General features: G+C 46.3%; 2 protein-coding genes across 4 annotated transcripts; both read right to left on the minus strand.

Moving 5' to 3' along the window:
* Nucleotides 1–425: 425 nt before the first annotated feature.
* Nucleotides 426–6124, minus strand: LOC139579393 (zinc finger protein 628-like). 2 transcript variants are annotated; one of them, XM_071407977.1, is made up of 5 exons: nt 5843–5980; nt 5514–5757; nt 2269–2405; nt 1994–2090; nt 426–1809 (listed from the first exon to the last, which is right to left on the minus strand). In XM_071407977.1, the coding sequence occupies exons 2-5, from the start codon at nt 5737–5739 to the stop codon at nt 575–577; spliced, it is 1695 nt and encodes a 564-aa protein (XP_071264078.1). In that variant the 5' UTR covers nt 5740–5757; nt 5843–5980; the 3' UTR covers nt 426–574. The 2 variants fall into 2 exon arrangements, with proteins under 2 accessions (XP_071264078.1, XP_071264077.1); XM_071407976.1 differs by having other exon boundaries at nt 5514–6124.
* Nucleotides 6125–6224: 100 nt separating this feature from the next.
* Nucleotides 6225–12772, minus strand: LOC139579395 (uncharacterized). 2 transcript variants are annotated; one of them, XM_071407980.1, is made up of 5 exons: nt 12439–12772; nt 12110–12353; nt 8332–8468; nt 8057–8153; nt 6225–7855 (listed from the first exon to the last, which is right to left on the minus strand). In XM_071407980.1, the coding sequence occupies exons 2-5, from the start codon at nt 12333–12335 to the stop codon at nt 6936–6938; spliced, it is 1380 nt and encodes a 459-aa protein (XP_071264081.1). In that variant the 5' UTR covers nt 12336–12353; nt 12439–12772; the 3' UTR covers nt 6225–6935. The 2 variants fall into 2 exon arrangements, with proteins under 2 accessions (XP_071264081.1, XP_071264080.1); XM_071407979.1 differs by having other exon boundaries at nt 12110–12743.
* Nucleotides 12773–13682: the final 910 nt, after the last annotated feature.

A 13682-nucleotide genomic window follows, 5' to 3' on the forward strand; every position in this document is an offset into this window, starting at 1 on the left:
ACGGATGATCTACACATGAGTGGTTCCCACGTAAAGCATGGAGGAGGAGGTGTGATGGTGCTTTGCTGGTGAAACTGTATGTGATTTATTTTGAATTCTAGGCACACTTAACCAGCATGGCTACCACAGCATTCTGCAGCGATACACCATCCCATCTGGTTTGCGCTTAGTGGGACTATCATTTGTTTTTCAAAAGGATAATGATCCAACACACCTCCAGGCTGTGTAAGGGCTTTTTGACCAAGAAGGAGAGTGATGGAGTACTGCATCAGATGACCTGGCCTCCACAATCACCTGACATAAACGCAATTGAGACGGTTTGGGATGAGTTGGACTGCAGAGTGAAGGAAAATCAGCCAACAATTGCTCAGCATATGTGGGATCTCCTTCAAGACTGCTGGAAAAGCATTCCAGGTGAAGCTGGTTTGTTACTAAATGATTCCATATGTGTTATTTCATAGTTTTGATGTCTTCACTATAATTCTACAATGTAGAAAATAGTAAAAATAAAACCCTTGAATGAGTAGATGTGTCCAAACGTTTGACTGGTACTGTATATATTTTTTTAACAAATTCATTTCAGGAGATCCGGCCTGTGTTTGCGCTGGTGCGACTTCAGATGGTCCAGTTGTTTGAAGCGGAGTCCACATACAGCGCAGCAGTACGGTCTCTCCCCAGTGTGGATACGCTGGTGCACCTTCAAATTGTCTGCCCGAGTGAAGCGCTTGTCACACATGGTGCAGCGGTGAGGTTTCTCCTGTGTGTGAATGCGCTGATGCAGTTTGAGGTTCCAAAGCCGATTGAACTTGTTCCCACAGATGGAGCAGCAGTAGGGCTTGTCTGTCGTCTGGCTGCACTTGTGCCTCTTCAGGTCAGAGAAGGAAGTGAAGCCCTTGCCGCATTGGCTGCAGAGGTGGAGTCCCTCGGCCTGGTGGACCCGCTGGTGGACCTTGAGGTTGCAGGCCTGGGTGAAGATCTTACCGCACTGGGTGCGCGAGTATGGAGGTCCAGACCCTGACCCTGTGCTCAACCCTCTACCCATTTCGTGTTTCTGCTTGTGGGCCTTGAGGGAAACGGAGTCTGGGAAGGTCTTGGTGCATTGATTGCAGGCGTGACACCTCCCTCCTCCTCCTCCTCCTCCTCCTCCTTTTCCCTGCTCTTGTGAATGATCGCTGAGGTTTAAAGAGTGTCCAAAGTTGCCAGCAGCACCATACAGGCTCTCTGTGTTGTTGTTGTGGGCTGAGCTTCCAGAGTGGATGGAGGTTAGCACCCTGTGGCCAGCTCTGCTACCCAACTCCGGCACACCGTGTTCGGGGTACAAGACACTGGAGTCCTGCAGGTACCCCTCCTCGTTTATCAACAGGCAGTTCCGTTCTCCCACCTCTGGGTGGGGGGATGGCGTTGGCGATCCCACCTGCTCCCTCTGGCTCTGATGGGGGTCAGGCATCTGGGAGCGATGGTGGTCTCCCCCCTCAGACCCCCCCAAGTTCACTTGGTAGTGACCCGCAGCTCCGTAGCTCAGTGCCCCCAGACGAGACGGAGAACCAGGAAACCTATCCAGCCCTTCTATGTCTACAAGATGGCCGCCACCACCACTACCGTCGCAACCAGACTTCTCAAAGCCGCCCACCAGTTCCTTCATGCTGTAACGAGGGCGGTAGAGAGGGTCGGTGGGGTCCCCTGCGTCTCCCTCGGGGCCCGGAGGTTTAGGCCCCTGGTCTAGACCAGACCCCCAGTCAGCCTGGCACTGCTGCAGCTCCTGCTCACTGAAACTCTTACTGGGCCCCGAGACGTCCGAACCATCGGCCCCTGAAAAACACAGGAGACATGAGGCATTGGCAATAGTAGAAACGGTAGTAGAGTAACTAACGCTCAATTTGAACTTAAAGTTTCAAGTTGACAACATATTAGAAGCTACTCTCCTTATCATTCTCATCATCATAAAAAGTAGGCTATTGTCTGTGTTATATTTGTGGTAAACTCCTCAACTCACCGTCCAGGCAGAACTCCCATCTCTCCCGTAACTCAGTGTTGTGGAGAGGCTCCTCTTTCAGCAGACTGTCCAGCTTCTGACCTCCGACCTCTGTGGACTGGAAGAGGAAATGAATGAGTCGATTCTGACTAAATTATGGATGAACTGACAGTGACTGAACAGAGCTGACATGATGGTCCCCTATTCTTCCTGACAATCAGTTCTAATCTGTTCTGTACAATATAGTTCTAAACGAACATTCCGTAACACTGGTGTTTAGTCAGTCCCCTACCTACCTCAGAGGTTCTCCTAGGGCTGGTGGCCTCAGCCTCCTCCAGATCATGGAAGGCTGTTTCCCCGGCCACACCCCCACAGCTGCTCCACTCCTCCCCTGGTACCTTCTCCTGCTTCAGGCCACGCCCCCTCTCCACACCTGGCCACAGGTAAACAAAGAGAACATTTCATTGCAAGTAAAAGGAAAGGGCCTAGATTGAAACAACAGACTGAGCAGATCAGAGTGCGATGACGGGTAAGTGTAAAAATGTCTCCTGAATAGAAACCAAGTAAAAGTACCTATAAATGTATTTGTTCTTTTGAGAACCATGAGTCAGTCAGCAGTAGTGAGCGTTCTGGAGTTGAGCCAGACCAGGGTGAAGTAGCGCTCTGAAGTTGAGCCAGACCAGGGTGAAGTAGCGCTCTGAAGTTGAGCTAGACCAGGGTGATGTAGCGCTCTGAAGTTGAGCCAGACCAGGGTGATGTAGCGCTCTGAAGTTGAGCCAGACCAGGGTGAAGTAGGCGGTGATGTAGCGCTCTGAAGTTGAGCCAGACCAGGGTGATGTAGCGCTCTGAAGTTGAGCCAGACCAGGGTGAAGTAGGCGCTCTGAAGTTGAGCCAGACCAGGGTGAAGTAGCGTTCTGAAGTTGAGCCAGACCAGGGTGATGTAGCGCTCTGAAGTTGAGCCAGACCAGGGTGATGTAGCGCTCTGAAGTTGAGCCAGACCAGGGTGAAGTACCTGCGACTACAGGTGTGGTAGACATTCAGAGATGATTTTGGACCGGTAGGAAAAAGTTGATTCCTGCTTTTTGGCCAACCCGTACGTTGTGTCAGGTTGGGTGAAGGACAAACTGGGAGCGGTTACATCTGTGAAAGTTTTGAGAAGTGGAATTGTATAGAGTTTTTGTGCATCCTCCGCCCAAAGGCAGGGGGCGCTGCGCATCACACGTTTCAACCTGTGTTGTGCTTTGCTCTCTGGAGCAGGACACCCCTCAAAGGAGTGACCAGTAGGGTGGCGTTGAGTGCAGAGGTGGATCAGATGAAAAGGAATACTCTTAGTGTTTGTGACGCCCGCCTTTTGGTGAGTTGTAGACCCGGTGGCTATGGCGAGACTGAGAATACCCTGTCTGTCTTGTTGAGCTTTGAAACAGATTTTCTACCTGATAAAGGTCAGGTTAGGTTACATTTGATATTCTGTGAGGGCCCATGTTCCGAACATGCTATGGTGCTGTAGGTGTCAAGGATTTGGACATTGCAGCAGTGTGTAGAAGGGAGATCCCACAATGTGAGAAGTGTGCAGGAGGGTATAGTCAGACAGAGTGTAATGAAGGGATAGAGAAACACTGCGTGTCAACTCTGGGGACCCCCATGCAGCTTGGGATCCCAAGTGCCCTGTGAGAGAGACGGGTTGAGATTGCCAAAGTTCAAAAGGGACAAAATGTTTCCTATGCTGAGGCAGTGAAAAGAGTAGAGGATAGCCCAAGGATACCCCCCCCCCCCCCCCCCCATCCTCCGAGGCCGACAGCCAGGTGGAGGATCTTTTAGGGCCAAAGTAGTGGGATGGGGTGGTGGGTTTCTGGAGATAGTGTATAGGTGGAGTGTTAGATGGTGGTGCAATTTAAGATATTCCCATTCCTCTTTTCCCTTTTTTTTGTGATCAAAATCTGCAATCTGCACTCCGACCTGCGAACGGCAGCAATCTAGTCTGCCGGAAAAACACACGAAGAAGAAGTAGTAAAAGGAAAGGAAAGCAACATTGTGGATAATGGAGTCTCCTCACATCAGATAAAGTAAAGGAAACATGTTTATTAAGATGCCACCACCAATTCAACTGTCTGGTCAGTGATCACCAAATTATAGATGCTACACACTACAGCAGCCCCACTAGAGAGTGATTCCTTCATATATACACTGAAAGTACAAAACATTAGGAACACCTGATCCTTCTATGATCAGGTGACATTCCATACTTACAAAAACCATATTTCTCTCAAATTTTGTGAAGAAATCTGTTTACAGTCGCTGATAGTGAGCATTTCCACCTGACAGGTGTGGCATATCAAGAAGCTGATTAAACAGCATGATCATTACATAAGTGCACATTGTGTTGGGGACAATAAAAGGCCACTAAAATCTGGAGTTTTGTCACACAACACAATGCCACAGATTGGCATGCCAGGAATGTCCACCAGAGCTTGCGCCAGATAAATGTAATGTTAATTTCTCTACCATAAGTCGTTTTTGAGAATTTGGCAGTACATCCAACCGGCCTCACAACCACAGACCAGGCACCCTGACAGCTGATGAAACTGTGGGTATGCACAACCAAAGAATTTCTGAACAAATTGTCAGAAACCATCTCAGGGAATCTCATCTGCGTGCTCGTCGTCCTCACCAGGGTCTTGACCTGACTGCAGTTTGGCATCGTAACCGACTTCAGTGGGCAAATGCTCACATTCGATGGCCACTGGCACACTGGAGAACCATACTCTTTCAACTGTACTGGGCAGATGGCAGACAGCGTGCATGTCGTTGTGTGGGCGAGCGTTTTGCTGATGTCAACGTTGTGAACAGAGTGCCCCATGGTGGCGGTGGGGTTATGGTATTGGCAGGCATAAGCTACAGACAATGAACACAATTGCATTTTATCGATGGCAATTTGAATGCAGAGATACCGTGATGAGATTCTGAGGTCCATTGTTGTGCCATTCATCCGCCACCGTCACCTCATGTTTCAGCATGATAATGCTCGGCCCCATGTCGCAAGGATCTGTACACAATTACTGGAAGCTGAAAATGTCCCAGTTCTTTCATGACCTGCATACTCAGATATGCCACCCATTGAGCATGTGTGGGATGCTCTGGATCGGCGTATGTACGACATTGTGTTCCATTTCCCACCAATATTCTGAAAATTTGCGCAGCCATTTTCTGAGGAGTGGGACAACATTCCACAGGCCACAATCAACAGCCTGATTAACTCTATGTGAAGGAGGTATCGCACTGCATGAGGCAAATGGTGGTCACACCAGATAATGACTGGTTTTCTGAACCATGCCCCTACCTTTTTGTATGGTATCTGTAACCAACAAATGCATATCTGTATTCCCAGTCATGTGAAATCCATAGATTAGTGCCTAATGAATTGATTTCAATTGACTGATTTCCTTATGTTTACTGTAACTCAGCAATATTTGAAATTGTTGCAGGTTGCATTTATATTTTTGTTGAGTAGATATATTGTCTTTAAAAGTCTCTCACTCCTCACCTGTCTGTGAGGTTCCAGAGCTTGTCTCCTCGTCAGCTCTCCCACAGTCCGCACACTTCCCCCTCTGGCCTCCCTCTCTATCCCTCTCCTTGCGACTGTCCTCCGACCACTGCAGCCGCTTCTTCAGCGACTCGACCTGCTCCCGGCTCCGGAACACCTCCTCCAGGAAGCTATCCTCCACCAGCCTGGTGATCTCGTATATGGCTGACTTTAGGACCGTCTCCATGACCCCGGAGAGCTGAGACTGGAAGGTTACGATGGCTTCAGACATCATGGCAAACTGTCTACGTGTAGCTAGCTACAGTTATGAGATCGTAAAGTTTACCTACTTTTGTTCAGGTTGGTCAGTGTTACGATCCAGTCTATCAAAATGATATGAAGCTAGCTAATTAGCTAACCTTAGCAGAAAAGATACTGGTAACTAAACCTCTTGCCTCTACCAATAACTGTCCTATTGCAATTGTTTTATCATTTTGAGATATAAGCTGTAGCACTTACTGTATATGAGGCTATTCTAATAAATATAAATACCAGATGTATTGAGAGAAAGTAAGGCTATGGTAGTTGGCATGCTACTTAGCTAGACAGGCAACACAAAAAGCACCCACAAAAACAGTCGAACTTCCGGAAACAAACCAACGGGTTGGGTAGTGGGACAATCTACATCGGAACGCTCTTTACTGGAGTAAAAAGACAACCTTTCTTTAAGCATTAGCTTTGTATGTTACACGTTTACTGTTATTGACGTTCAAAATATAATTCAACTTTTATTATACATTAGGATACAGACACTTACAGTATTTATTGTGTACATTATTATATATATATATATATATATATATATAGAGAGAGAGAGAGAGAGAGAGAGTTATTACATCACACGAACATTGTACAAAACCAAACAATATACAAATATGACATCATTTTGACAAATACTGTGGACAGTTCTTTGATAAATTGCTATTTATACCTTTCAGGGATGATAAATAATATTCTAAATAAATTAGAACAATATTGAAACGTTTTTTTACCCATGAACTTCTTTTAATAGATGAAACATTTTCCCAATAAAATGAAAAAAATCTAATTCATGTATTGACAGTCACTTCGCATGTATGTAAAATAAAAAAGATAAAATGAGGTAATGCTTACAGGTTTACCCATTTTATTTCTAATGTATATTTTCATATCTGCCCAAAATATTTTGCTATGCAAACAATAACAAAATAAATGCCCTATAGTCTAATTTTCCAATTCACAAAAACTACACTTATTTTCTACATTAATTGCATATTTAGAAATAAGACTATTACAATGATAACATCTGTGAAGAATCTTGTAAGAAACGTCTCTTACTTTATTAGTTAAACTTTATAACTTTGTGAAATACGACGTCAATTCATGCCGTCAGTGATCTTCAGGTCAGAGCTCTATAAAGAGGCCCGAGTTGGAATTCCGAGCTGAATGACCGTTCAAATCGATTTTCAAAGTCGGAGCTCGTTTTTTATTTCTGGACCCCCAGTATGGAGGTCCAGACCCTGACCCTGTGCTCAACCCTCTACCCATTTCGTGTTTCTGCTTGTGGGCCTTGAGGGAAACGGAGTCTGGGAAGGTCTTGGTGCATTGATTGCAGGCGTGACACCTCCCCCCTCCTCCTCCTCCTCCTCCTCCTCCTCCTCCTTTTACCTGCTCTTGTGAATGATCGCTGAGGTTTAAAGAGTGTCCAAAGTTGCCAGCAGCACCATACAGGCTCTCTGTGTTGTTGTTGTCGGCTGAGCTTCCAGAGTGGATGGAGGTTAGCACCCTGTGGCCAGCTCTGCTACCCAACTCTGGCACACCGTGTTCGGGGTACAAGACACTGGAGTCCTGCAGGTACCCCTCCTCGTTTATCAACAGGCAGTTCCGTTCTCCCACCTCTGGGTGGGGGGATGGCGTTGGCGATCCCACCTGCTCCCTCTGGCTCTGATGGGGGTCAGGCATCTGGGAGCGATGGTGGTCTCCCCCCTCAGACCCCCCCAAGTTCACTTGGTAGTGACCCGCAGCTCCGTAGCTCAGTGCCCCCAGACGAGACGGAGAACCAGGAAACCTATCCAGCCCTTCTATGTCTACAAGATGGCCGCCACCACCACTACCGTCGCAACCAGACTTCTCAAAGCCGCCCACCAGTTCCTTCATGCTGTAACGAGGGCGGTAGAGAGGGTCGGTGGGGTCCCCTGCGTCTCCCTCGGGGCCCGGAGGTTTAGGCCCCTGGTCTAGACCAGACCCCCAGTCAGCCTGGCACTGCTGCAGCTCCTGCTCACTGAAACTCTTACTGGGCCCCGAGACGTCCGAACCATCGGCCCCTGAAAAACACAGGAGACATGAGGCATTGGCAATAGTAGAAACGGTAGTAGAGTAACTAATGCTCAATTTGAACTTAAAGTTTCAAGTTGACTTGTTATAATACCAATGACAACATATTAGAAGCTAATCTCCTTATCATTCTCATCATCATAAAAGGTAGGCTATTGTCTGTTATATTTGTGGTAAACTCCTCAACTCACCGTCCAGGCAGAACTCCCATCGCTCCCGTAACTCAGTGTTGTGGAGAGGCTCCTCTTTCAGCAGACTGTCCAGCTTCTGACCTCCGACCTCTGTGGACTGGAAGAGGAAATGAATGAGTTGATTCTGACTAAATTATGGATGAACTGACAGTGACTGAACAGAGCTGACATGATGGTCCCCTATTCTTCCTGACAATCAGTTCTAATCTGTTCTGTACAATATAGTTCTAAACGAACATTCCGTAACACTGGTGTTTAGTCAGTCCCCTACCTACCTCAGAGGTTCTCCTAGGGCTGGTGGCCTCAGCCTCCTCCAAATCATGGAAGGCTGTTTCCCCGGCCACACCCCCACAGCTGCTCCACTCCTCCCCTGGTACCTTCTCCTGCTTCAGGCCACGCCCCCTCTCCACACCTGGCCACAGGTAAACAAAGAGAACATTTCATTGCAAGTAAAAGGAAAGGGCCTAGATTGAAAGAACAGACTGAGCAGATCAGAGTGCGATGACGGGTAAGTGTAAAAATGTCTCCTGAATAGAAACCAAGTAAAAGTACCTATAAATATATTTGTTCTTTTGAGAACCATGAGTCAGTCAGCAGTAGTGAGCGCTCTGAAGTTGAGCCAGACCAGGGTGAAGTAGCGCTCTGAAGTTGAGCCAGACCAGGGTGAAGTAGCGCTCTGAAGTTGAGCCAGACCAGGGTGAAGTAGCGCTCTGAAGTTGAGCCAGACCAGGGTGATGTAGCGCTCTGCAGTTGAGCCAGACCAGGGTGATGTAGCGCTCTGAAGTTGAGCCAGACCAGGGTGATGTAGCGCTCTGAAGTTGAGCCAGACCAGGGTGAAGTAGCGCTCTGAAGTTGAGCCAGACCAGGGTGAAGTAGCGCTCTGAAGTTGAGCCAGACCAGGGTGATGTAGCGCTCTGAAGTTGAGCCAGACCAGGGTGAAGTAGCGCTCTGAAGTTGAGCCAGACCAGGGTGAAGTAGCGCTCTGAAGTTGAGCCAGACCAGGGTGAAGTAGGCGCTCTGAAGTTGAGCCAGACCAGGGTGATGTAGCGCTCTGAAGTTGAGCCAGACCAGGGTGATGTAGCGCTCTGAAGTTGAGCTAGACCAGGGTGAAGTAGGCGCTCTGAAGTTGAGCCAGACCAGGGTGAAGTAGCGCTCTGAAGTTGAGCCAGACCAGGGTGATGTAGCGCTCTGAAGTTGAGCCAGACCAGGGTGAAGTAGCGCTCTGAAGTTGAGCCAGACCAGGGTGAAGTAGGCGCTCTGAAGTTGAGCCAGACCAGGGTGAAGTAGCGCTCTGAAGTTGAGCCAGACCAGGGTGAAGTAGCGCTCTGAAGTTGAGCCAGACCAGGGTGATGTAGGCGCTCTGAAGTTCAGCCAGACCAGGGTGATGTAGCGCTCTGAAGTTCAGCCAGACCAGGGTGAAGTAGCGCTCTGAAGTTGAGCCAGACCAGGGTGATGTAGCGCTCTGAAGTTGAGCCAGACCAGGGTGATGTAGCGCTCTGAAGTTGAGCCAGACCAGGGTGAAGTACCTGCGACTACAGGTGTGGTAGACATTCAGAGATGATTTTGGACCGGTAGGAGCGGGATTTTGGAAAAAGTGGATTCCTGCTTTTTGGCCAACCCGTACGTTGTGTCAGGTTGGGTGAAGGACAAACTGGGAGAGGTTACATCTGTGAAAGTTTTGAGAAGTGGAATTGTTTAGAGTTTTTGTGCATCCTCCGCCCAAAGGCAGGGGGCGCTGCGCATCACACGTTTCAACTTGTGTTGTGCTTTGCTCTCTGGAGCAGGACACCCCTCAAAGGAGTGACCAGTAGGGTGGCGTTGAGTGCAGAGGTGGATCAGGAAAAGGAATACTCTTAGTGTTTGTGACGCCCGCCTTTTGGTGAGTTGTAGACCCGGTGGCTATGGCGAGACTGAGAATACTCTGTCTGTCTTGTTGAGTTTTGAAACAGAGTTTCTACCTGATAAAGGTCAGGTTAGGTTATATTTGATAGTCTGTGAGGGCCCATGTTCCGAACATGCTATGGTGCTTTAGGTGTCAAGGATTTGGACATTGCAGCAGTGTGTAGAAGGGAGATCCCACAATGTGAGAAGTGTGCAGGAGGGTATAGTTAGACAGAGTGTAATGAAGGGATAGAGAAACACTGCGTGTCAACTCTGGGGACGCCCATGCAGCTTGGGATCCCAAGTGCCCTGTGAGAGAGACGGGTTGAGATTGCCAAAGTTCGAAAGGGACAAAATGTTTCCTATGCTGAGGCAGTGAAAAGAGTAGAGGATAGCCCAAGGACATCCTAGGTGTCCTCCTAGGCCGACAGCCAGGTGTAGGATCTTTTAGGGCCAAAGTTGTGGGATGGGGTGGTGGGTTTCTGGAGATAGTGTATAGGTGGAGGGTTAGATGGTGGTGCAATTTAAGTTATTCCCCTTCCTCTTTTTTTTGTGATCAAAATCTGCAATCTGCACTCCGACCTGCAAACGGCAGCAATCTAGTCTGCCGGAAAAACAAACGAGGAAGAAGTAGTAAAAGGAAAGGAAAGCAACATTGTGGATAATGGAGTCTCCTCACATCAGATAAAGTAAAGGAAACATGTTTATTAAGATGCCACCACCAATTCAACTGTCTGGTCAGTGATCACCAAATTATGGATGCTACACATTACAGCAGCCCCACTAGAGAGTGATTCCTTCATATATACACTGAAAGTACAAAACATTAGGAACACCTGATCCTTCTATGATCAGGTGACATTCCATACTTACAAAAACCATATTTCTCTCAAATTTTGTGAACAAATCTGTTTACGGTCGCTGATAGTGAGCATTTCCACCTGACAGGTGTGGCATATCAAGAAGCTGATTAAACAGCATGATCATTACATAAGTGCACATTGTGTTGGGGACAATAAAAGGCCACTAAAATCTGGAGTTTTGTCACACAACACAATGCCACAGATTAGCATGCCAGGAATGTCCACCAGAGCTGTCGCCAGATAAATGTAATGTTAATTTCTCTACCATAAGCAGTTTTTGAGAATTTGGCAGTACATCCAACCGGCCACACAACCACAGACCAGGCACCCTGACAGCTGATGAAACTGTGGGTATGCACAACCAAAGAATTTCTGAACAAATTGTCAGAAACCATCTCAGGGAATCTCATCTGCGTGCTCGTCGTCCTCACCAGGGTCTTGACCTGACTGCAGTTTGGCATCGTAACCGACTTCAGTGGGCAAATGCTCACATTCGATGGCCACTGGCACACTGGAGAACCATACTCTTTCAACTGTACTGGGCAGATGGCAGACAGCGTGCATGTCGTTGTGTGGGCGAGCGTTTTGCTGATGTCAACGTTGTGAACAGAGTGCCCCATGGTGGCGGTGGGGTTATGGTATTGGCAGGCATAAGCTAAAGACAACGAACACAATTGCATTTTATCGATGGCAATTTGAATGCAGAGATACCGTGATAAGATTCTGAGGTCCATTGTCGTGCCATTCATCCGCCGCCGTCACCTCATGTTTCAGTATGATAATGCTCGGCCCCATGTCGCAAGGATCTTTACACAATTAATGGAAGCTGAAAATGTCCAAGTTCTTTTATGACCTGCATACTCAGTTATGCCACCCATTGAGCATGTGTGGGATGCTCTGGATCGGCGTGTGTACGACATTGTGTTCCATTTCCCACCAATATTCTGAAAATTTGCGCAGCCATTTTCTGAGGAGTGGGACAACATTCCACAGGCCACAATCAACAGCCTGATTAACTCTATGTGAAGGTTGTGTATCACACTGCATGAGGCAAATGGTGGTCACACCAGATAATGACTGGTTTTCTGATCCATGCCCCTACCTTTTTTGTATGGTATCTGTAACCAACAAATGCATATCTGTATTCCCAGTCATGTGAAATCCATAGATTAGTGTCTAATGAATTGATTTCAATTGACTGATTTCCTTATGTTTACTGTAACTCAGCAATATCTTTGAAATTGTTGCAGGTTGCGTTTATATTTTTGTTGAGTAGATATATTGTCTTTAAAAGTCTCTCACTCCTCACCTGTCTGTGAGGTTCCAGAGCTTGTCTCCACGTCAGCTCTCCCACAGTCCGCACACTTCCCCCTCTGGCCTCCCTCTCTATCCCTCTCCTTGCGACTGTCCTCCGACCACTGCAGCCGCTTCTTCAGCGACTCGACCTGCTCCCGGCTCCGGAACACCTCTTCCAGGAAGCTATCCTCCACCAGCCTGGTGATCTCGTATATGGCTGACTTTAGGACCGTCTCCATGACCCCGGAGAGCTGAGACTGGAAGGTTACGATGGCTTCAGACATCATGGCAAACTGTCTACGTGTAGCTAGCTACAGTTATGAGATCGTAAAGTTTACCTACTTTTGTTCAGGTTGGTCAGTGTTACGATCCAGTCTATCAAAATGATATGAAGCTAGCTAATTAGCTAAACTTAGCAGAAAAGATACTGGTAACTAAACCTCTTTTGCATCCACCAATAACTGTCCTATTGCAATTGTTTTATCATTTTGAGATATAAGCTGTAGCACTTACTGTATTTGAGGCTATTCTAATAAATATAAATACCAGATGTATTGAGAGAAAGTAAGGCTATGGTAGTTGGCATGCTACTTAGCTAGACAGGCAACACAAAAAGCATCCATAAAAACAGTCGAACTTCCGGAAACAAACCAACGGGTTGGGTAGTGGGACAATCTACATCGGGAACGCTCTTTACTGGAGTAAAAAGACAACCTTTATTTAAGCAATAGCTTTGTATGTTACACGTTTACTGTTATTGACGTTCAAAATATAATTCAGCTTTTATTATACATTAGGATACAGACACTTACAGTATTTGTGTACATTGTTATATATATATATAGTTATTACATCACACGAACATTGTACAAAACCAAACAATATACAAATATGACAAACCATTTTGACAAATACTGTGGACAGTTCTTTGATAAATTGCTATTTATACCTTTCAGGGATGATAAATAATATTCTAAATAAATTAGAAAAATATTGATTTTTTTTTTTTTTTTTTACCCATGAACTTCTTTTAATAGATGAAACATTTTCCCAATAAAATGAAAAAAATCAAATTCATGTATTGACAGTCACTTCGCATGTATGTAAAATAAAAAAGATAAAATGAGGTAATGCTTACAGGTTTACCCATTTTATTTCTAATGTATATTTTCATATCTGCCCAAAATATTTTGCTATGCAAACAATAACAAAATAAATGCCCTATAGTCTAATTTTCCAATTCACAAAAACTACACTTATTTTCTACATTAATTGCATATTTAGAAATAAGACTATTACAATGATAACATCTGTGAAGAATCTTGTAAGAAACGTCTCATACTTTATTAGTTATCAAATAACTATGTGGATTATGTGAAATTGGAACTCAGAAAAATACGACGTCAATTCATGCCGTCAGTGATCTTCAGGTCAGAGCTCTATAAAGAGGCCCGAGTTGGAATTCCGAGTTGAATGACCGTTCAAATCGATTTTCAAAGTCGGAGCTCGTTTTTTATTTCTTCTTCGATGAGGTTTAACGGAGGTTGGCATCCAATATGTTGCATTACCGCCACTTACTAGACTGG

Source organism: Salvelinus alpinus, chromosome 6, assembly GCF_045679555.1.
Source record: "Salvelinus alpinus chromosome 6, SLU_Salpinus.1, whole genome shotgun sequence".
Classification (NCBI taxonomy): domain Eukaryota; kingdom Metazoa; phylum Chordata; class Actinopteri; order Salmoniformes; family Salmonidae; genus Salvelinus; species Salvelinus alpinus.